Source organism: Cydia pomonella, chromosome 4 (assembly GCF_033807575.1).
Source record: "Cydia pomonella isolate Wapato2018A chromosome 4, ilCydPomo1, whole genome shotgun sequence".
NCBI lineage: Eukaryota > Metazoa > Arthropoda > Insecta > Lepidoptera > Tortricidae > Cydia > Cydia pomonella.
Window position 1 is genome coordinate 21,583,050 of NC_084706.1, and position 25,379 is coordinate 21,608,428.

Genomic DNA, 25,379 nt, shown 5'->3' on the forward strand with positions numbered 1-25,379 from the left:
AACGGAACTCTTATAGGATACACTCCTGCGTCTGCTCTGGTCATCTGTCAAAACCTATTTGTTCCGAAAGTACTGGACCAATTAAGTTGAAATTTTATACACATAATTAGGGTTCCATACCCAAAGAGTAAAATGGGACCCTATTACTAAGACTCCGCTGTCCGTCCGTCCATCCGTCCGTCTGTCACCAGGCTGTATCTCATGAACCGTGATAGTTAGACAATTGAAATTTTCACAGATGATGTATTTCTGTTGCCGCTATAACAACAAATACTAAAAAACAGAATAAAATAAATATTTAAGGGGCCTCCCATACAACAAAATATTTTTTTTGCGGTTTTTTTATATAATGGTACGGAAGTTAAGGAACCCTGCGTGCGCCAGTCCCACTCGCACTTGGCCAGTTTTTATGTAAGTCTGTGACCCAAAGACTGAAAAGAACCGTAAATTAATGAATTTTAAAGATAGAAGCCACTTCTGGGGTTTTGCAAACTTTATCGTAAGTATATGTTTTCTAATGTTTTTTTAATAGCATTTTTTATATGAAACGTTCATAAAAATCAACCCTACTATACTACTCGTACTTATAGGAATGATCGGTCGGCTTATTTCAAATAAAATACTAAAGGAGCAACTGTTAAGCGTATACGTGGACGTGTTTTGTTTCTAATTATAATAAACATTTCCTAGTCTTAATACAATATTTCTTCTTGTTTTAGGTGAGTGAATACAAGTGAGTGTGCAATTGAGGCCACCAATGGAAGTTCTACCACGCTGAATAGCATGCACTATACTCAAGGTAAGAATAATTATAACATACTAATTTAACATTTGTTTTAATTCTACATCGGGCAAACAAGCATAGGGCCTGCCTGATGGTAAGCATTGTCCGTAGGTAATGAACGCCTGCAACTCTTTTTTTAACGTCAACTTTCTTTTACAACTTTTAAGAACGTCACTTTTGACTAGGGATGAAAATTCCGGGAAAAATCAAATGTTTTTTTCGGGACTTTTGGCAAAAAAAATTTTTTCGTTTTTTTCCCTGGTTTATTCAGAAAAATTAAATACGTCATCCACAATGCCAGTGATGAGTGGTGGCAGTGTCAAATATATAAAATGCCAGAAACTAATACATTAGACGTGCAACCTTAACCTTCCTGTTTAAATTCATATGGAAAAATACAGAAGTTTAAAAAAAATGTTTTTCTTCGGGTTTATTCGTTTTTTTCGGAAGTATTGTAACTGAAATTTGCATTGTTTTTTCGAAAGAAACTTAAAGAAATGAGTCGTTTGGAAATTTCCCCGTATTTTTCCGGGTTTTTTCAACTGTCCTTTTGACACTGACATCCGATCCATATCGTGTATAGATTCTAATATTTTCACATATCTTAAAGTTCGAACCGGACCGATCGTTTCCATATAATGGCTAGTTTACAAGTATGTACATAATACGTGTTGTATGTAAACGGTGAAAACAGCACGCCTAGCACGGCGCGGCAGACGATTTGGTTGATTTCACCCTATCATCGGTACATTGTCACAATTAGAGGGCGATGTTAAGGCCTGCTGACACTGGAGGATATGCTGGTGAATAATTTATTTCTAAAGCGAAAATCAAATACATATGCTACTTGTAATTAAGTCATTTTATTCCTAGAAAATCGTGAAAATGTGTAAATTGGAAGTGTAAGTCTGAGTAACTTGAATTTGGATTGTATTAATCTTGTATTTTTGCGTCGTCTTACATATATTTTTTTACATACATACATGGATCCGTTGCGACGACGCGACGCAAACGCAACGCAATGCACCAGTGAGGCATCACTCTTACATTATGTAAGTATAGTTCGTGTCATCCACGATGACGCGCAAATTTATCAAATCTAACTTTTAATAACATGACATTATAAGTCCAGGCACGCGTCGTCGTGAATGACACGATCTATTCTATACCCACGAATTTTACATGAAGACAATGACATGTTGATTGTTCTTTTGAAAAAAAAACCAGAGATTTCTCAGAAAATAACTCGGGTTTCTAACAATTAAAGCCTGACCTGAATTTCACTAGAACTATTTTTTTCATACTAAACTGAACTGCCATCCTATACATGAGAATAACAGCGCCCTCTTGACATATATCCCTGGTGAGGCTTTAAAAAGAACTCGAGTTTTGATTTAATTATAAAAGTCTGTAATACCAAGTCGAATCTTAAAGCAGGGGACTCAACGGACTCGAGTCTTAACCAATACTACGTAAAGAGTTATGCGATACTATGACACGACATGATTTGTGACTTTCAGCCATTCGGTTAACTCTAGCTCAGTTATTAATTTAATCCATACTTCAAAGTAAACAAACAACTACCTATAAAAAGGTCTTAATGTGACACGGAAATCTCTACCAGTTAGTCTCGGTCTAGACAGTCAAAATATAGCTTTCGCATAGCTATCTGCATGTAGCAACCCCGAGCTATCAATGCGAATTGCAAACTGGATATTTAACGGGGTGGATACGTAGGGTGGTAATCAGACTTTGCCTCCGAACATAGAATAGATCACTTACCTGAGTATTTCTGTTTTAAGTTGTATCTTCAACTCGCAACTTAGATTTTGGCGTTTTTATATTATTTCTATTCAGAATCACGAGCTCTCTTGATTTGATTTGAGAAAATGTGTCCCCAAAATTTTATATTTTTTTTCCCGAAAACACTAAAATGTGGAAGTAGCGTCTGCCCGCGAATTCATCTGCATGATGATGATGATTATCTAATAAAAACTATCATATGTCCTTCCCCGGGCTTCAAACTATATCCACTGCGGTTTGAGCATGACGAGGTAACAGACGGACAGACAAAGTTAGATTCGCATTTATAATATTAGTAGGGATTATATTCTAAGCGAAGGCGAAGTTAGGGTACATATTTTTGCCGACCCATATTTTTATGATCTGCAACATTGACAACAGGGTTCGGTAATCACACATTAGCACTCCCTTACTGATTTTGTATGAGAGCGCCGCCACTAATTTCAGTCTTGTTAATGTTGACGGCCTGCAGGGCTATTCAAAGCTTTTATCGATATGTAATATCAATAACAGAATACGCGATGAGATGTGAAGATATGATGTGCGATGTGGAGAGAACTGTCAACCTTTACGGTTGAATTTGGTTTCTTACTACCCGAAGAGAGCAAATCAACCTGCGTCGAAACGTTGCAAAAGATAGAAATTGAGTTTTTTTATAATACGTTCAAAACGCCAGTTAAAAATTCCCGCCGTGCGGCACGCAGCCGCAAGGTGGCAAGTTTTCAAAAATGGCAGTCGTCGCACACGCGGTTGTCGGTGAGCGTCCATTTCGAGGCATCTTGCCACACGAGGAGTATTTAATAGTATACTTACTCGTAGTTTGCAATAGTCAGTTGCAGTTAGAAAGTGTTTACGAGTAAGATAATGCCTATGAGTGATAAGTTATCACCTTTTATTTCTTGTTATTTCTTAAACATGTCTATTGGGGTTAGTCTATGCCACCAAAGGGTAAGTGAACGGAAACAAGGCCTTTTGTGCTGATAGCTAGAGCTTGGATACATAAATGACAGGTAATTAGTCTGAATCAAAATTAGACGTGTGATTTTCCAACACTACATGCAATTACCTTCTTCGTTTCTTTACAACTAAAAATAACTCTACAAAGAAAGTTTGAGATTTTTAAGAAGCAAAATTATAAATGTATGAGTATGCACTGAAAAAAATTTTTTTTAGGTGTTTACCTAATCATTCCCGTTAATATCGTAGGTAGAATGAAATAGTAGATTGTTAACCAAGGAATGAAAGACAACCCATTCCTGTCAAGTTAGTTTGGCGCTCGAAAACAGTGAGAGTCGTTCGAATACGAGGAAAGTAAAATACATGTGCATTAAAAATACACGGCTAAGTATAAACTACAGTAGTATTTCTTGAGGGTATTTTCAATTAACAATTTTGGTAAAAATATTATTTATGGAATGGGGAGTTAATTGTCAGAATGGAAATTGTACAATAATTACATAACTACAGTAAAAAAGAGAAAAAAACGTACTTAGAAAGTACAGTGCTCTAGAGCAGAAACGTATTATTTTCTGCGCACTTTTTAGAACAACAACGACCCACTTTCAGAGCACGAGAAATGAAGACTATAGACCATGAAGCAGACATACTGAACTAAATGCAATGATTACATAAATACATAATCGTATTCCACATAATATTTATTAAATACTAAATCAAATACTTTACACAAACTTTATACGAAAATTAATGTGGTATCATATAATTCATATACTGCATAGACGTATACAACGTCCAGCAAATATCATACAACGACCCTAAAACCATGTTACAAATAGGCTATTACCTTACCAGGTCCTGTAACCTGTGTCACCCTGTATGAAAGTTTAATTTTAATCTTTGTACACCATTTTCCTAATTGCTGTACAGTTTGTCACTTTCCCCTTCCACGGCAATCAAGCTACGTTTTGAATTTAAATTACATTTCAAAGCAATTTCGGCTTTTAGGCTACACATTAAGGTCTAGATTTGAACGACAATAGATTTACAATCTGTGATACTATTGAGCGTACCGGTCAATTCAAAAATACTATTCTATTATAAGCATTCTATGGTTGGAATATGACATGCATAATTTACGAAGATATTAAAATACATCACCGTATTAAAATAACTTAAGTTTAAACAGAACCTTTGAATCTATGTAACAATTTACATCTTCCATTTGAAACTCCTTCCATTTTAACTCATTTAAAAATCTTTTGGATAACTTCTGACTACATATTTTTTTATGCGGCATTAAATTGTTCATCACACAAATAAATGCCCCTACTTTAATTCGAACCCGGGACCATCGCCTTCATAGGCAGGGTCACTACCCCACTAGGCCAGACCGGACCCCATACATCAAATATGTACGTACACATAGACCGCGGCCAAGTGCAAATTTATACCTATTATTCATTGAAAAATGGATTAACGTAGGGGACAAAAGCGCAGAGCAACAACACCTTGCATATTAACTGCGTCAAATCCAACACGTTGGTGAAAAAATTCGCGTAAAAGTAACTACCATCCGCATAGCGATGCATAGATAAGTCACGGTCTCACAGACCACTTGAGACGCGGTTGAGGGCGCACCCAAACAAGCCTGGCGATTCACGAAGCATAGCGACTTAGCGAATCTACATACACTAGGTGTAATATGATGACGATTATCATGATATCCTCTCCAAGGTATCCGTCATCGTCGAACCGAACTCGGTCTCGGGTACTGGAGGCATTGGTCTTTTTTTTAATATTGGACCAGTTACAATTACAATATTGCTGGTGTTGTAAGTTTACGTGTTTCTGTTTTAAAAGTTTTGTATGGAGAAATTGGATCCCAGGTAAGAACAGTGTACGTTTGGAGCAACAATAAAACGTTCGTCCAAACGTTTCAATTCACAAAGTCCAATTAACAAAGATGACACTTGTAGTATTTTCTTTTATTTTATACTACGTCGGTGGCAAACAAGCATACGGCCCGCCTGATGGTAAGCAGTCTCCGTATCCTATGTACGCCTGCAACTCCAGAGGAGTTACATGCCCCCCCCGTCGTTGAGCTCTGGCAATCTTACTCACCGGCAGGAATCACTATGAGTAGGGTCTAGTGTTATTTGGCTGCTGTGTTCTGAAAAGTGGAAGTACTTCCCCGGTTGGGCTCTGCTCTAGATCTGGAATGATATCCACTGGCTGTGCCCTACCACACAAAGCGAGATGACATTCACAACGCCCATACCTCTCTCGTATGTAATAGGGAGTTTTACTGCAATGTTCTGGCGCCAGAATGCAGCACTAGCACCTTTCATAAACCATAGAGCAACTTATACATACTGTGCCTTAAACTGTTTTTTGATAAGTTTTCATAGATAGTAAAATATGACATTGATGCATCAAGGCGATTCGTTTACAAAGGGCCTACTAGGAAACGCGAAATTTGGTTATCTGCCTCTTTATCGCTCGAATATGCAAGAATGATAGAGAGGTTAGATAACGGAAATTAGATATTCTTGTTTCACGGCAGACCCTCAGATTGTGATGGATTGTGGTAGTGGCGCCCCCTACGCAGTTTCGCGTAATATTCTATGTTGAACACTTTTCCACTGGTTAGTTTATATTAATAACTTTATTTTTTCAGTACAATCAAAATAAGCTATACACGTAAAAGTACATCACGATACAAGTGCGAATAATAGGAAACTCGCAACGAATCAGTGGGGATAAATTAAAATACGACCGGAAGGACACAACATTTTACAGTACATATGGCCCTTTAAATTTGCGACATATTTAGTTACGTAATGTGCTATCACACTAGTGCGGCAAAATAGCACCATATGTACTGTGAACATAATATAATGTATAAAGATGCAAATGTCCCGCTCAGCATGTTCCGTATCCAATATGAAGGCTGCCCTATAATAAATCCAAAATCGAGGATACCGTGGCCGTGACCGGGTGGCCTAGAGGTCAAGGCGTAATGCCCTGATCACACTTAACGAGTACAGTAGCTGAGTGCTCGATTCGTTTGTGACGAGTACTCGGCCATGCAAACTGACGAGCGAGTCACTCGGACCTCGTTTTGTTTACTAGGCCGAGTGGCCACCCCGCATTCCTTTCAGCATATCCCGCGCCGACTACCTTGCCATACGACAGGTATGAACACGACCAAACGTTACTTGCCAGTAGTGTTCCGCGATGGCCGATTTTTTTTCTTTTTGCTATTCATGTTGACGGACTGACGAATCTCTCGAAAGTGAAAACTCGTCAGGAAAAGCAAAATGCGTGTAAGCACCTGCTCACCCAACCTACCACACCCTGCTCTCTCGGCCGAGTACCAATTTGCTATCTCGCCACTTTACTCGGTATGTATGATCAAGGCATAAGCCGCATAAGCTGAAGATACCAGTTCCGGGCTCGGCCACTGGAGGGCTGGGTCACGTAACTCTTCACATAAGTAGGGTCTAGTGTTATTTGGCTGCGGTTTTCTATAAGGTGGAGGTACTTCACGCAGGCAGGCAGGTCAAGACCTGAAATGACATCCGCTGTGCTGTGCCCTACCATACTAAGCGAGACCTATATGACAATGACTCCAATTTTCCAGTACTTCGGTAAGTAATAAAGAGCTCAAGGTATACCAGTTGCGAGTGCGTCTTATGAACTCGTGATAAAATAATTGCGAATATGGCAGTGCGTACCTGCGAGAAGTCACAGTCATTATTACGGGTTCATGTGTAGTTTAAAACTAATTTAACGTTAATTATGGTGCTAACATTTGATTTACAGTCTCTTCGAGTTTAATTTGCTGAAAATTAGTATATTTAGTATAAATTAGTATTCATTTGTATATGTCGTTACGTTTGTATTTGTTTTATAATTTATTTAACCTTTATTGCAAAATATAATAAGGCTTAAGGCATGTGGTATACCAGTCAACTATTGGGCGAAACAGAATCTTACAATTGGTGCGGAAAAGAAATTCAGTACCGAGAGCTAAAAGTCACCATGTAAGTCTATCATAATTATGATTATTTTAAGTAGGAATGTGTTATTTTTTTGAATGCTTATTTTTTACAACATAGACAGACAGACATATTATTCCGTTGTTTTAATGAGCTTGAAAGGTTTAATATATATTAAAAATATATTATTTAAAAGGACAGTGGAGGACCGTTTTTCATGAAAATGTAGTCCTCATTTTACTCTCTGGATATCGACATGCTGGGAAATATTGTGTAAAAAATATCAAAAGGCAATTCCAATAGGTAAATGTGTATTTGTGTCGTTTCCAAGCAAAAAGTCGCACTTTGTCGCTTGCCATAAGGACGCTTTCACAGGTTATTCCTATACAGATACAAACTAATTTCGTACTTATGGTAAGCGACAAGGACCTTTGACTAGACTTCGATACATTTTAGTTCTGATTAGTAACACTATTTATAACTCAAAATCGGCTGGACCGATTTTGCTGATTTTCGATTTGTTGGACTTTTATCGTTTAGATATTTATCTAAACCAGAACTTATCGTTATCGTATCTCATTCTTCGAATCGGGCCGTTATTCTCCCGAAATGTAATTTTATAGAAAAAGTACCATCACTTCGCTAGGCTCGCGCAAAGTATACTTACCTCTTAACATAACAATTACGCATATATTGACTCAAAACATAGTTAACATTAGTTAACTACGTTAAATTAATTACAGAAATTTATCACAGTAACTCAGTGTATTGAACTTATAATGAAATTAGTTATATAAAATTAAATAATTGTGAAATTGTGTGTGTAATGCAACCAAAGTGGCAATGATTAAGATTTCCATTTAGCCAATTAGACAACAATAAAATTGTTTTAAGGAAATTTAATATCAAATAAGTTAGAGTTAGGCCAATATGTCTGCAGCGATTTTGATAGCGCAGACTGTGCAAGTGTTATTTAAAAAATTCAAACTTTTATGAAATTAAACTTAATAAAAAACACTTGCAGAGTATGTGCTGTCAAAATCGTTGCAGGGATATCTAGGTCTAATTCTACCTATCTAATAACTGTGTGTTCAAGTGTTTACCCAATTATGTTATTCTGTTTATGAAGATTTTTTTGAAATCTGATTCCGTTACATGCAATATATTCCAATTATTTTTGTAATATGAAAAAACAGATATTGTATACTTATGTAAAAACGATTTTCCATCTAGCTATTAATATTATGAAAAGTGAACTTGCCGAAGAGGAGAGATAGATGAATAAAATAGTCATACGGCCTGATTCGAAGAATGATTAAGATTCGTTTATTCTTGGATTTTTTTAAAAGATCGATAACTAAACGACATGTCAAAATTGACGTTTATTTCGATTCCGCTTTGATCTCAATAATATACCTATACGATATTTCTAACGTCAAAGTGACATTTGTTGTCCGTATCGAGCTGCTTCTGTCAATTATACTATACGACATTCAAACGATATCTACTTAAATGAGGACTTATCTAAACCAGCGGTGGCATCATGGTTCCATTCTTATCACTTGTCACTATGCCTGTCACTTTCGCGCTTATATACTTGTTAGATAGTGACAGGCATGGTGACAAATGATAAAGAGCCGACCATATTAGCCCTACAGAACTTATCGTCATCGTATCTCATTCTTCGAATCGGGCCGATAATCTCACAACTAGATTAAAAACGAATCATTTACTACAGAACAAAAATAACAATATAAGGGGTGGTTCATAAAAAAAGTAGCAGCACACTATGTGAATTTTTCATTTTATTTAGTGATCATTTTTAAGTAGCGCACGTTTTGTAGTAATCCGTACATACTATTCTATACAATTAAATACAATCGTATTTAAAATAAAAGGCGAATTGAAGTGTTCGCCTTTTATAATACATGTCTCCTAAGACTTTTTGAACAGCGTCTTCTGAGAGAATTGATGAGGTGTATCTCATAAACATCGTTTTTTCTTTAAGTTTGATAAACTTAAAGAACTACATTATTAAATTGTCTTATGCAGGGATCGGAAACCGGTATTTTTTGTATGGGAACGAAAACGGTATTTTTTCGTTCTTTGTTAATTACTTCATTTCTAATTAGGCAATCTAATAATACGAAGTCTTTATCTGAAAACACAACTGAGTCCTACATTTGGAGTATAAAATAAACCGAAATATATGGTTATTTCGATGTTTTTGCAAAAAACCGGTTCCGATCCCTGGTCTTATGTTCGATATTGCACTTTTTTGATTTGACTTCACTTTGAGGTAGTTACATGGAATTTCCATTTTTGTGTATTTGCGACTTTTACAGAAATTTGTCTGCCATGAAATTCAAGTGTGGTATTGTGGAAAACGACAGGTGAAGATTGTCAAATTTTATTGTGTTGTACAAAAAGTTACGAAGTACATTGCAATAAAAATGAGAAAACTCAAACAATCTTATATTGCTCAATATGATATTATTGTTATTTTATTAAAAATTAGTAAAAATTAACTGCTTCATAATTAGTAAAAAATATACTAGATAATTCACTGCCACTTTTTTTACTGAACCAATCCTTACTCTTTCCTTGCATTAGCAAATAAACTTTTAAAAATGTGCACTGGATGCATACATTTTATCCTACATCTCTATACCTACTTAAAACATTTACATAGTCTATGGACTCCAAACAAAAAATCTCATTAAAGTTCTTATTGAAAACATTACTGTATACCTAACGGCTCACGCCAGACCAATTCGGATGAGATAAAAGCATTGAATCCAAATCAGAAGTCGGTGCACGAGCCTTGGAGAGCGGCCAACGCCATCTCTTATCTTAAATTGAAACTTCTTGTAAAATGGGACTATTAGATATTGAAGATACGCCTACTGGGATGGCTGAGGTATGTATATTCATAATCAGTAAAGTAGCATTTCATAGCAATTCAGATTTAATAATATAAGTATAAGGTAAAAGCTTTTATTTCGGACAAGGTCCATATCGTGTTAGTAACATACTAATACCTTCTAGGGTTAGTATGACATGACATTAATACAAATTCTTACATAAATGGGCATGAAGCTGCACCCAGTGCTACTAATAATTACCATAGAATTAATTCTTTTTGCATATATTGCATTATATAATTACCATTTAAAAAAATCAATTAGCATAAGTTTTAAATGAATAAAAATGATCTTATCATAAGTAAAATATTTACATATACATTAATTACTTTAAATTAAAATTATTAATTAAATTAAATTAAAATTGTTAATTACTTAAATTAAATTAAAATTATTAATTAAACTAATTTAAAGTTATTAATTAAATAACATTAAAATTATTAATTATATTATATTAAAATTATCAATTTAATTTAATTACAATTATTTATAAAATTAAAATAAATTACACCAGATTACAATAAAAACCTTTAAAAAAATTATGATAATAATGATTAAACTTTCGCATCTCAGTCAAGGAAAACATTGTGACAAGAATAATCTCAATAACCTAGTTGGAAGGTCAGATAGCAGTCGCTTTCGTAAAAACTAGAACCTACGCCAATTCTAGGGATTAGTTGCCAAGCGGACCCAGGCTCCCATGAGCCGTGGCAAAAATGCCGCGACAACGGGAGGAAGAAGAAGTCTAAGAGTAGTGATTAAACTTTACCAATCAATATTTATTAGACGCAAAGAAAAACAATATTAACCTTTAAACAACCCTTGCATTAGCACTAGTTTCTCTGAAAATGAATGCTCTCAGATTTACAGAAAACTGCCTGCTTTCAATACAGGTACCCGTCTGGCGCTGAGTAACCAGGCTGTGGAGCGTTTAAACTACTTGCTTGATCAACAAAGTATACAAACACGGCAGTATTAATAAACAAATAAGTAATTGTGCAACGAGGGGGGGAGGGGAGGTTAGTGAGATTTTTCAAACGAGGGTATTAATTCACGACCGAACCTGTGCGGTATTCGGCCAAAACCAGTATTCGGGACATCTCTAATACATACGTGTATCGACCCAGGACCCTTACCCAGGACCTCCAACTTTTTAAGTAGGCAGGGTTACTACCGTACCGACTAAGTTAGGCAATTTAGCCGTATGTATATGTAGTATGTTTAGTAGGTACATAGTAATATTTGTAATGATTGATTTAGACATGCGACTTTCAGTACGAGGGTCGTAATTTTGGATCGTTTCTATCAATTTTTTGATCCTATAATCCTAGTCAGTTCAATATTTTACTAAAACTGAGGCCATGAACCGAGCATGTCATTAAGTACAAGATCGTAAAGTTTCATACCATATAAATCACGTAGTATTATAATATCAAGTACATAATAGTAGTAAGTGCTAGACTATCATGGGTCGGCTTTAGCTGCGTAGTTGGTTATTTATTTAACCTCCAGACATCGGAACTTGCCAAAACTAATGCAATTTTGATTTGTCAAAATAAAGATTTTTATTTGAATGGAAATGGGGCTATAGGTTAATATCCCATTTATTAAAACCCCCGGAAGGGAACACTTTAGATAACCTATCAATACTGTATATTCCCAAAATCTTGTCGTTTACAAATATGGCTCTAAAAATATTCGCAATCCCTTTCGATTGCTTAAGTGATATTTAATGGTTGCAGAATTGTTTTCACTAGTATTTAGTAACTCGCTTCCAATAAACTTGTCTCGCTCAACGCGCCTCCTCCCGCGTCTCGTCACTCAGTGGCACTCAATAATGCATGCGCACACCACAGTCCCCGATCTGCTTTCACGAAAAAATGCAACGTACACTGGCTCGTGTGAATACGCTTTATGCGGTTTGAGTACACGGTTTCGTGTACATATGTATTTAGGCTTTATAATTTGAGGTTTGGTGAATACTACGGAAGATGACGTTATCTGTGTTTTAGTTCTCGTTTTTGGAGTTTATTTAAAGGTACAGTTCGGTTTCAGACCGCAGCAACATCGATTTTATTTCCGGCAAAATTGCAGTCTATAGGAAACTGCATTACTGTAGGAAACGTCAAATCTAATATAAATTGTGTCGAAGTCTAGTCAAAGAAGGTCCCACTCTGTCGCTTACCGTAAGGACGAGATTAGCTTGTACCTTTATACGAAGGCCCTCAGAACGGGTAGCATTACATAAGAATAAGAATAAGAATAAGAATAATATTTATTTCAAGAATTTGGCATTACAAGACCAGCAGTACATTGATCCCCACACTAGGCTCAGCCTGTCACGTGGGAATCTCAGAGAAGTATCGAAATGGTGCGGTTCTCATTTTAACAGAATACATTATTGTTAAAGCTAAATTAAATTAGTTTTTTTTATTATATGACTAACTATCAAACTAAGCACAAAAACAGTTAAAAAGGTCTCAGTAAGTTGTATGTAAGTGAAAGTGTTTATGTGAGGGTATGTGTGTATATATGTGAGTATGTATGTATGAATATGTGCGTGTGTATAACTACGAAATGTGAGAGAAAACAAAATAAAAGAAAAGTAGCTGTAGAAGTTATTCATCTTTCGGGAGCAGACGCAATTGAATATTGTCGTCTACTACAGTCATTTCAAAAAATCCTCGGACTCATCATAGTTCCAAGAAAGTAGTAGGGGTTGGATATGCCTTTTTGCTTCAGTTAGGTTACAGTGCCTTATGTCGCAGATTTTTACTAATTTATTGTATAAATGCGGAAAGAGATAAGCCGAGAATCTCATAGCAAAAGCGGTTTTAACAAGGGGCTTGGGAATTTTGTACACTCTTTTTAGTATCATGTCTTGTAGATTAGGCTGACGACTGACCATATTGTGTACGTAAAGGGAAGCACGCAGTAAAAACAATCTACGAACACTTAAGACGCACCGTTGCGCTCCAAGTGCGACAGAATACTGAAATTTTTATTTATCTTCTCTAAACTTTATGAAAGACGTATAAGTAAGCTTAAATTAAGTGTAAGGCCTGAGTGGACGCTCGAAGCGGAGCGTTCGGCGGGGCGTGCAGCGTGGCGTCGGGCTCACAGGTGATTTGAGCAGCGTGCACTAAGGCCGCTCCTATACGATTGTATTTGTTTAACATGCACGCTGCACGCTCCGCTCCGCTGCACGCCCGAGCCCATGTCCGATGTATCATTTGAAACATAATTAGCGATATATTTCGGTAAAGGTAATATGAATATCATTTTTCCTTTACCAAAGAAATATCGTTAAATTTTTCCTTTAGTTAAAAAAAAATTAATATCGCTAATAACAGTCGTATTTGCTTGGTACAAAACATTGTTTAGCCTAAATAAGGCCCGTCTGAATAAGGTTATTTTTTCCAAAGAGACTCGAGCTTTAGGCTGCAACCAGGAAAAGACGATGGGCAGAGATTAAGCAAAAACCGTATGCAAAAGTTATAACAATATTTCACAGACTGAGAATGCCTGTATACGTGTTCACATAAGCTGAGAGCCGTCTATTGTCATTGAGACAATGGAGGCGTTATTTATGGGTCTTCGGCTTCATTACTGCGATAATCTTTGACACGAGCTGCCATTGTTGGTGTCTGCTTATTAGGTGTTTTACTTCCTGGTCACATGCTTAGCACACCCACTTGTGGATGGAAAGTGCATGATGTTCTTTAGGATTATGCTGTAGATGCCAATTTGAACTTTAAAATTTATTTATTGACAAGAAATAATTGTACAACCAAAACGTAATGTCTGGTGGACCCTAAACTAGGCAAAGCGGGACTCTTAGGGCCCGGAGATCATAATGTGATTTGTTATTGACATGATAAACAGTTTTAGTAAAAGAACAAGTGACATTTTGATACCAAATACTGGACCTATAGTCCCTTTTGGACCTAACGACGTGACCTCTGACCTGACTACTGCGTATATTTGTACTGCAAGTATGCTTTTACCATTTTATTTTTAATCTCAACAGCTGCACTCAAGTTTTTGTGAAACTATCAACAATCCATAATCCATAAAAAATATGAAACAAATAAGTACAGAAAAAAACTCGTTCTGTTTTCTCGTTACCTTGTTCTTATTATTTTTAAGCGACAAGTGGAACATACACTTTCCAAATGTGAACTGACATTTCAGTTCAGAGGTCCACAAACAGACAAACGGACGGGAAGTAACAGGGCCCACTAATATCCTTCTCGAAATCTGAAAACACGTTTCAGTCCGCAGACGATCTATAAAGCGATATCCACACGCATTTAAAACCCGCCGCGCAATAAAAATGAGACGTTACTGCCAAATCGCAGTAAGATTAAAACCGCCCTCTATGATCCAATTTGGCAACTCGTCTTACATCGTTTAATAGTAAAGTGTAAAAACTGCAACATTAAAAGAGTTCTACGCGGTAGAGTGACCATGATTCGGTGGCAATGGTCAAAGTCAACATAGGTAGGTACCTTGAGTTGACTTTTATACACTGAAACATAGATTTATAATTAGCATAGATGCCTAGTCTGTACATCCCTAGTGAAGCCATGTCCCACTCGTGTCATCGTATCCGAACGGCCCTAGCAGTACTCAACGTCGAGTTGGTTTGTGTACACCTCCCGATTATAAATTAAAAAATACAAGAAAGATGGTTGTTTGTGCGGTGAATGGGTGACACAACACATCAGTGAATAAAAACAAACCGCCGGATATAATATAATATTTCAAGCGTAAGTATCGTGTTTAATGTGATATTTTTACGTAATTGTAAATACAAAAATCCAAATTTTCGTCAGCCGCCATTACTTATAAATGTTGCCAGGTGATATGAATCTTTTTTCATTTAAATCAGGCATGACGATTACATTGATAAAATTAATATGCTTGCTTACTTTAAGTTCCTTGTATGACTATAGAAAATGATGTACTTTTTTTAGTTTTTCATTCTTTTATTTCAAATTACGTTTTGTCTTTTATAAAATTACAGTTTAAATTCATATATTTATTTTGTGTGATATTCGTTTTAGATTTCTGACTGATCCGGACTGCGAGATGGACGGAAAGTTTCAGCTACAGTTTCAGGGCTATTGATATGTTGCTAACAGAATTTTTACGTCACTCTTTGTAAATAGGCTCAGAAAATTATTGTTATTATTTTGTGCACATTTGTAAAATAAAAAATAAACATTTATTTATTACCTTATTTCAAAAAATACAGAAATGCAAAGTCCCTAAAAGAAACCTTGAATGCTTTTGCTTCAAAATTAATATCTACATACACACTTCCAAATGATTGATAGCCAAGTATAAGGATGTGGTTAAAATCCCTCTACTTTAAGGGGAATAAATCAACACTGGCAACCCAGTTTTGTATATATGTGTGTGTCGCTGAGCGTAAGACATGAGCGTCGACAAACGTACACTGAAATCAGAATGATATTTGAATCATGTTATTTAGTCATCGTGCATTTGGCTCGTACTTGTTCGTACATGTACCTATTGGCGGGCGAGACGCATGATAACTAAAGTAAATAATAATTATTATTATTTAGAGCCCACTGTGCCCCACTGCTGGGCAAAGGCCTCCCCCTCTTTTTCCATTCGTCTTTGTGTAGTGCTATATGTGGCCAGCGTCTCAAAAAGAAGAACTAAATTTTACTAATAATTCAAATATCATTCTGATGTCAGTACGCTCGACTTGGCCTGTTTGTGAATTTAATTAACTATAACTGCTTTTCCATGCTCTGCGTAGATTTATTCCAATGATTGTGAGTGGTAAATATTGGATACAAATTCTTTACTTTATACCAGCAGCAATATCAATAGTTGTTGGTATACTATAAAAAAATAAATAATCGGAACTTCAATTGTGAAAAAAAACAACCGTAAGTATTTTGTAAGTAAATTGTTTGAAAGAGTTTTATTTTTGATAATTCATATTTATCTACATATTCAACAAACCCATGTGCACCCTACACACAGTATTTGCAGTGATATTTGTTAGAGAGCCAAGTCTCAGGCCACTGGCAACTGGCCTATCAGATCACGCCCATTGTAAACTGTGATAACCCACTTTTCCGCGAAATGTTTTGTGTGTATGACGTCTGCAGATAAACGCTTTTGTATGTTTAAATGTTATTTTATTAAATTGGTGCTTTGTGGATCTTTTGTTTTATAAATAAATTGCGCTAAGTTATGGATTGAAAAGTTTATCATACGTTAGGGACTTAGGGACATTCAATTCAATTGACTTTTTGTTACTTAAAAACTCAATGTGACACATAGTCAGTAAGAATAGGGATCTAAAGTCCCTCGCTCGAGTTGTAAGTCCCTCGTGGGGCGTAGTAACTTAAAATCATTTGCGAAAATGTACGAGCCGCGTCGCGTCACCTTCGACTTCTGCAGTCAACACGTCCATTAGGGCACGTTATACAAGGACTTGATGAAAATTGACACACAGCAGAGCTAAAATAAAATAGAATGAAAATGTATTTGGATGGATCAACCATTTCATAGTGATATTTTGAAATTTCTCACCTCTCAGCCAGGAAAATATTATAAAAATATTGCGCTAAGTTTTACTGTCTGACATGCTTAGTACGAGTAGAAGACAGAACTTGGTAGTCCGAAGCCTTTTCAATAATCTTCTACCAGAGTTTTAAGAGTGACCTAGGAGAAGGCCAAGAAAGGCAAGTGACAAGAAAAGTTGATGTACCCATTAAAAAGATCATTTTTAATAATTATTAAATTGGTAGCCTCCTTACACCGTTATTACTTATTAGCGATCGAATTATGATATTAATTTCAATGTCATTAGCAAATGCTTCAAATTTTAAGTGAGATAATTTCTAGGATGAAATTTGTTGTTTATTTTTTTTATTTATTTTTTATACTACGTCGGTGGCAAACAAGCATGCGGCCTGCCTGATGGTAAGCAGTCTCCGTAGCCTATGTACACCTGCAACTCCAGAGGAGTTACATGCGCGTTGCCGACCCTAACCTCACCCCCCCTCGTTGAGCTCTGGCAACCTTACTCACCGGCAGGAACACAACACTATGAGTAGGGTCAAGTGTTATTTGGCTGCGGTTTTCTGTAACGTGGAGGTACTTCCCCAGTTGGGCAGTTGGGTTGGGTTGGGGTGTCTATGCCCTTTTCTAGTGATATAAGAGCATGTCTAACGAACTGAAATAAAAGTTTTAGTGACCATGACAGTAATAGTCAGTAACACTAAAAAATTCAAATTTCTACACTTACCCATTTCTTCTCTGCTGCCTTGCCGTTTTCTATTGATTACAGCTGCCTCCAGCCACCGATAAAAACTTGCACTACCTTGTAATTTGAGCGTATTCCTCTGATAAGACCCCGTTCGATAAAAGTTGGCCTATTATTCCTACCGCTATCTTTGCCGTGGGCGACCAAAACGGTAGCGAGCGATATGGATCTCAGTATGAATTATGTATTTAGTTGGAAAAATTTGCAGACTGATTTATTTGGAAAGTTTGGAAGGTTGTTTTTATTCTTGTTAATAAATGTGTAGATTTAATAAACATTTGTGTGGAACAACGACCAATTATCGTGGATGGAGACCGGACGGATCAAAAAAGTTCTAATTTTCTCTATAGGTTAGAAGGTCAGATCATAACGCCGAGAGCGCTGCAAAGTTTTTAATACCATGTTGATGCAAACAAGCATTTGTTTTGATTGGGGCTTGCAATTTTTTATTGTTTATTGGAAAAAGGTTCGCATTTGACCACAAAAAATCTCACCTTATTGAAAGTGCCGTAAAATGTATATCTCTATCGCTATCTATCACTCTCGATTTAAAAAGATCCAAGTTATAGTGGACAACGAATAGATTTGCAGGAAGTGAATTCCACACCTTAGCCGTTTGCATGATAAAGCTGGATGCGTAGCGTTTAGTGCGAATCAGTGAAGTAAAAGGCAATCATCGCGACGGTTGTCAAGGACATATCCAGAGATGTGAAAAATAGTTTATAAAAAGTATTTAAATACAAAATACAAATACTTCCTTGATATACTATTTCAAATGCAAAATACAAAATAGTTTTCAAATTTGTATTTAAAATACTAAATACAAAATAGGTATTTTCAAAATGCTTTTTTAAAATACAAATACTTTGCGATAAAAGGTACTCTTAAATAGTGAATACCTAGTCTGAATTAAAAAGTTAGTATTGCTCTGAATTTACAGGTTGGAAAGGCTTTCTTTATTCTTTAAAAATAGTGTGTATAGTATATCAGTCCTCTAGAGTGCAAATTTTATGTCTCCTCATGTTTACCGGTTGAATGGACTTTTAAGTGATGGTTTTTAACGGCAATTATTAAAAGCATTAATTTAGATTTGTAATGTTTTACAGCTAGTATATACCTCTCGTTGGTTGGTGAAAACGTCTCGTTTGTGTTTCACCAGGGCAGAAAAGTTTGTTTACCTCTCGTGCCTTGAAACCCTTGCAACGCTTAAGATTCCACATTTTTAATCTCTCGCTACGCTTGTGGTCATTTGCGGCGTTACTAAACAGACTTAAATTCCATGTTAAAATAATAAATAAATAAATAAATATTATAGGACATTATTACACAAATTGACTAAGTCCCACAGTAATAAGCTCATTAAGGCTTGTGTTGTGGGTACTAGACAATGATATATATAAATATTTATAAATACTTAAATACATATACATAAGGTCGATATTTAAACGATAGATACAAAAACAGCTTCGACAGGAAAACATAAATAAGTATGTAATAATAGTATTAAGCAAGCGCGGATCAGTCCGCGCGATATCGCCAACTATTACATAAACCCTAGAGGTTTTTAATAGTGGCTTATTGAGTTAAACCCTGTTTCAAAAAATTCATATTGAATAAATAAACAAAAAAAAAACAGAAAACACCCATGACTTAGGAACAAATATCTGTGTTCATCGCACAATTAAATGCCCTTACCAGGATTTGAACCCGGGACCATCGGCTTCATAGGCAGGGTCACTACCCACTAGGCCAGACCGGTCGCCATAAAAGAATGAGAGAGTTGCAAGGATTGTAACGTCAGAAGAGATTGTAACTCCTACTTACTTTAACTAATAAAAAGTATTTTGTATTTTGAAAATAGAAAATAGGTCCCAAAAACTATTTGAAATAAAATACAAAATAGTTTTCTTTAAAAGGTATTTAAATACAAAATAGGTATTTTGCATTTTGTATTTGCATTTTAAATACAAGTATTTCAAATAAGTCACATCTCTGGACATATCAACACTAGATTCCAACGGCCTGATTCGAAGAATGATTAAGACACGTTTAAGATCTTAGAAAGATCTTCTTTAAAAGATCGATAACTAAACGACATGTCAAAATTGACGTTTATTTCGATTTCGCTGTGATCCCAATTAGATCTATCTACGACATTTCTAACGTCAAAGTGACATTGGTTACCCGAAACGAGCTGATTCTATCAATTATACGATATACAAACGATATCTAAATGAGAACTTATCTACACCAGAACTTATCGTTATCGTATCTCATTCTTCAAATCGGGCCGCTAACCACGACAAATTATTAAAATTAGAAACTCGATGTTTCCGGGAGCGAGGAATCATCAGAAATGCCCAAGCGAACATGTATGACTAAACTGATATTCATATTCATGTCACGTTATAAGAGCGGTTAGCACGTCGCTGCGTCCATCCGAAACAATTAGATGAAAAGCGGACAAATACAGTTATGGGCGAGTATCTAATGGACGCTTGACATTTACATATTACTTGGACATGTATCTGTTTCTTGAGTAATTAGATTTTCATCACACTTGCTCGTAAATGGGGAATTTCCATACGAAGTAGGGTCTCTCATAGTTTTGAGGTACCTATATCAAATGAGCAATACTTATGTGCATTCCAGATCTAGCGCTCGCATGTATTACGTGATATAGCACGGCTGTCCCATATCGAATCCCAGTAGTACTTCAGACCAAAATGTACAGAAGAGCGTATAAACATAAAATGTGTCTGCCTCAAAAACAGTATTAATTTTTTAATAAAAAACCGGCCAAGTGCGAGTCGAACTCGCGCACGACTGTTTCCGTACCATTATCTATAAAAACGGCAAAAAATTATGTTTGTTGTATGGGAGCCCCTCTTTATTTGGTTTTTTAAGATTTATTGTTTTAGCGGCAACAGGGATACATCATCTGCGAAAATTTCAACTGGCTAACTATCACGGCTCATGAGATGCCTGAGTCTTCTTAGTAATAGGGTCCCGTTTTACCCTTTGGGTACGGAACCCTAAAAATGTATGAGAATGGGTTTAATTAAAATCATTATTATAATATTCTGACATATCGTAAAAGGCAATTGTAGTCAGCCATTTTTTTAATCGATTCAGACAAGTATTAATATGTGTATTAATACTTGCCTGGTGCATAATACCGTTTCTGAAATCATAATTGCAATGTGGCTTTCCAGCAAAGAATCTATTACCATTTTTTTACCAAGCCTTACTATTTCTCAAACGTTCTTTATGTAAAAGGATCATAAGAACGCTTCTTTTATGGAAAGTTTTTGTCACAGTGACAATAGTATGGGGTCCCTTTATGGTTCTATACCTCTCGTCATATGATTACCTATGACAAATGTCAGATCATTTTTATTGGGAGCGTGCAAAGCGGGTGGTGGGGGAAGCCGGAACGATCACAGCGCTTGATGTGGCCAAATATGACAAAAATGTTACGTGTGTTTCTGATTTCTGTCAATTCCCATACTATTCCGTTATTTTGTTCACGTTTTTTGCTTTAAAATCATATTTACGATAAAAATAGGTCACGATACCTGATAAATGGTAAACTGCAATAATACTGGACGAAACAGTAATAATAAACTTTATATATTTCCAACATCGAGCTAGAAATTAGGCTTTTATATCGTATAGTATTATTCCAGGCTTACTAACGTAACGGCTAAACATTTTATCTAGTCTATGTCAACGCAGAGTTTTGCTTGGTTGTTAATAAAATAGTATTGCTAATACAGTGTACTATTATGTTCATTAGGTAATTGTAATATTAGTTATAATGACAGTTACTGAAAGCTCGTCAGAAACATACTTTTGGCACGCAGAGTTGTCTGTCGTCTGTCACAACAAACGTTGTGATATGCGAAAGAACATATGTTTTAACATAAAATGAGTTGATGAAAACCTGTGAAGAAGGGCAAAACTTTTATACTTTTTTTTTTCTTTATTGAAAGAGCTTTGTCACTGAGTGACGATGTCGCTCTAAAACTTTTATACTTGAAAGCACCATTACATACGTATCCCCAGGAAGAGGATCACGAAGTGGGCCTTCAAAACATAATGAAATATACATTTTTCCATTTAATTTGTAACGAAACAACGACGAAGAAAATTAACCGAATAATATAAAATACACAGATAATTCTTACTATTTTCAGTAAAGCAAAAGTCTCGTGTGTTTAACATTAAAAACGAAAAGACTCCGCACATTGGTAACTGTATGATAGTAAACATTTTTAAGGAATAATCTTTATTTTGTTGAGCTAATTATTTGACAGCTCCCCAATAGTTGCGAACGCTAAGCGGCGCTGTCATCGTGCACGCTCTCAATAGGGAGTAGCTGTCACGTGAAATGTTTCAAGTTCTAAATTATTATCTTTGTACTTTTGTCTTTTAACAAATAAATAACAAAAATGTGTCCTATTTCATGTCTTTCTAGCTATAGAACATAATTCTCTTGAGAAAAATTAAAAACAAGACAAAGGGAAAAAAGCGGCCAAGTGCAAGTCGGACTCGCCGACTATGAAGAGTTCCGTAGGTACCATTTATGACGTATTAAAAAATCTTACTAGATCTCGTTCAAACCAATTGTCGGTGGAAGTTTGCTTGGTAATGTACATCATATATTTTTTTTAGGTTTATCATTCTCTTATTTTAGAAGTTACAGGGGGGGGGGCACACATTTTACCACTTTGGAAGTGTCTCTCGCGCAAACTATTCAGTTTAGAAAAAAATGATATTAGAAACCTCAATATCATTTTTGAAGACCTATCCATAGATACCCCACACGTATGGGTTTGATGAAAAAAGATTTTTTGAGTTTCAGTTCTATGTATGGGGAACTCCTAAAATTTATTGTTTTTTTTTTCTATTTTTGTGTGAAAATCTTAATGCGGTTCATAGAATACATCTACTTACGAAGTTTGAACAGCATAGCTCTTATAGTTTCGGAAAAAAATGGCTGTGACATAATTGGACAGACAGACGGACATGACGAATCTATAAGGGTTCTGTTTTTTGCCATTTGGCTACGGAACCCTAAAAATGTGATCCAGATATATTTTATTTTTTTGAAGTTTAGTACATTAATATATTAAGCATTTAATCATTCAAATGTGGTAAATCATTTTAATATTTTATATGCAATTACTCTTTGAATGAAGCTCAATCAAAACACACTTGATGCAACTTTCACGACCACCATTCGACGTGAGATGTCTAATGTCTGACTTTGCGCCTTCGCGTATGCCACGCCTGGAAGGAGTAAACTAAGCAAGTGTCGGCTTAAAGCCTAACAGTATTCTCTTCCAATCAAAGTTGAGCTATGGCCGCAACTAGCCGGTCCGGTAAGCCCGCGGGCAGACTCTGTCTTTGTCACTTGGATGTATCCCGTGATAGCGACAGCAGACACAGCTTGCAAAATCGGCGAAATTGGTTTTAATTTTAAAGTCTTTTTTTAAGTACTTGCGTAGTTGGTAGTGCCATTTTAATGTTAATTTAAGGGCCTGTTACACAATGTCCAAGTAAAGTATTGGATAGCTAATTAACAAATAAATTAACTGTCAGGTAAAACTTACTGCAAAACTTAGCGTTTTATCTACCAGGTAAGCTTATTTGAAGTTTGTTAAACGCCAACGATGACTCTATTCGTAAGATAAGTGGCACGTAGCTTATTCAGGACTTTACTTATATATTGTGAAACAGGCCCTTAAATTAAATTAAGAGTAGTGTTCATTAACGTTTGAAATCATGCCTTTTATTTTTAAAACTACAAATGACACTCTATATTATATATTTACATACTTTTTTGGTATATGCTATACATTTTTAAAGATATACGAGTATTATTGACACGTGACATGTAATAGTACATTACGATACAAGTGCGAAAAATAGGAAATTCGAAACGAGTGGCGATAAATTAAAACATGACCGAAGGGAGTGTTTTAAATCGACACGAGTTGCGAATTACCTATTCGCACATGTATCGTACAACGTTTTACAGTACATATGGCCCTTTAAATGTTCGACACAGTAACTTAATATGCTAATTTTCGCACTAGTGCTATAACGTACCACCATATGTACGTACTGTAAATTTATTTACTTAATATGCTAATTTTCGCACTAGTGCTATAAAGTACCACCATATGTACTGTAAATTTATTTACAGTACATATGGGGCTACTTTATAGCACTAGTGCGAGAAGTAGCATATTACGTTACTGTGTCGAACATTTAAAGGGCCATATGTACTGTAAAACGTTGTACGATACATGTGCGAATAGGTAATTCGCAACTCGTGTCGATTTAAAACACTCCCTTCGGTCGTGTTTTAATTTATCGCCACTCGTTTCGAATTTCCTATTTTTCGCACTTGTATCGTAATGTACTATTATAATTTTATTAATAAATATCTCAATCTCAATTGTTATATGATGTAATACCTAGCTAAATTCCTAGTTTCGGCGCTGACCAAAATATAGCCAACTAACAAAACAATTTTATTCCTTTTTCTACACAGCCCGGATATATAGCTAAACCTGCATAACAGTGACGCTTTTTTATTCATTTATTTAAAATATAAGGTTTATCCTAAGTAAATAGAATAAAAAGTAGATTTGATTCTACAAGTACCACTAAGCTTTGACTGCGCAATGTTAGTATACTATTATTATATAACTGGTAAAAGACAACTTTATTTTTCTGACGGTACCGGACACGGACTGTCGCGCGCCGCCGCCCAAACTTATTAATTGCTCCAAAGCGCTTACGTTGCTGACGCTACGTCCCTACGCAGTTAGTTTGATTACGACACAAACTTAATAGACACATGTTGTTTTGCCTTCTAATTTAGGTTACCGAGGCTTCAGAGCGGATGTATTTGATAAGGCTTGGGTTTCGAAGCTGTGTCAGTATTTTGAGAACCTTATTTTGTCTAAAAAATAATAATATCGAAATGACTACCAAATAAGTAGGGTAATATTGTGTAACAATTATCCAATTCGATAAAGAACACAGTTTGACTTGGTTTTAAGGGTCTAGCAGGCTAAGCGAACAAGAAGTGCCCCCAACGACGGATTTTGTCGATATTTCTGGTAGCGTACTGTTAGGTCCTAAGGACCCTCCATGCTTAACATCAGACCTCGATTCTCTTTTGTTTGCGAGTTATTCAGGATAACGTAAAATAATTAGGGTATCATTGAAAGTGTCATATTTTATAAACGATTCAAGTTACGTGAACCAAACAAAATTATATTTGATAACAATAAAAAAAACTACAAAATGCATATTTTTTACCAGCATCCTGTCCTTAAACTTCATTGCAAAAAATAAAAATATTTTTTTCCTTCCAATTTTTTTTTTACTTTTCGCGGAGGTACACCTCCAAAAAAAATATGCATGAGTAGCCACTAATTCCCACTACATACACATATAAAAATATTTGCACAAATGTTCGTGCTTCATGTCAAAAAAAAACGATTCTCCAATAAGTAGTCACTGGCATTATATGTACAGATAGAAGTACCAGTGCAGTTTGAAGATTAGTG

The 25,379-nt window shown here is 35.7% G+C and overlaps 1 protein-coding gene across 1 annotated transcript in view; it reads left to right on the forward strand.

The window, feature by feature from the left end:
- Positions 1-25,379, forward strand: part of LOC133517253 (teneurin-m) — a 777,194-nt gene that overhangs the window by 91,679 nt on the left and 660,136 nt on the right. The window contains exon 2 of the mRNA XM_061850474.1: positions 720-799. Within this exon, the coding sequence (XP_061706458.1) occupies positions 784-799 (16 nt within the window). The 5' untranslated portion in view covers positions 720-783. The remainder of the gene's footprint in view (positions 1-719; positions 800-25,379) is intronic.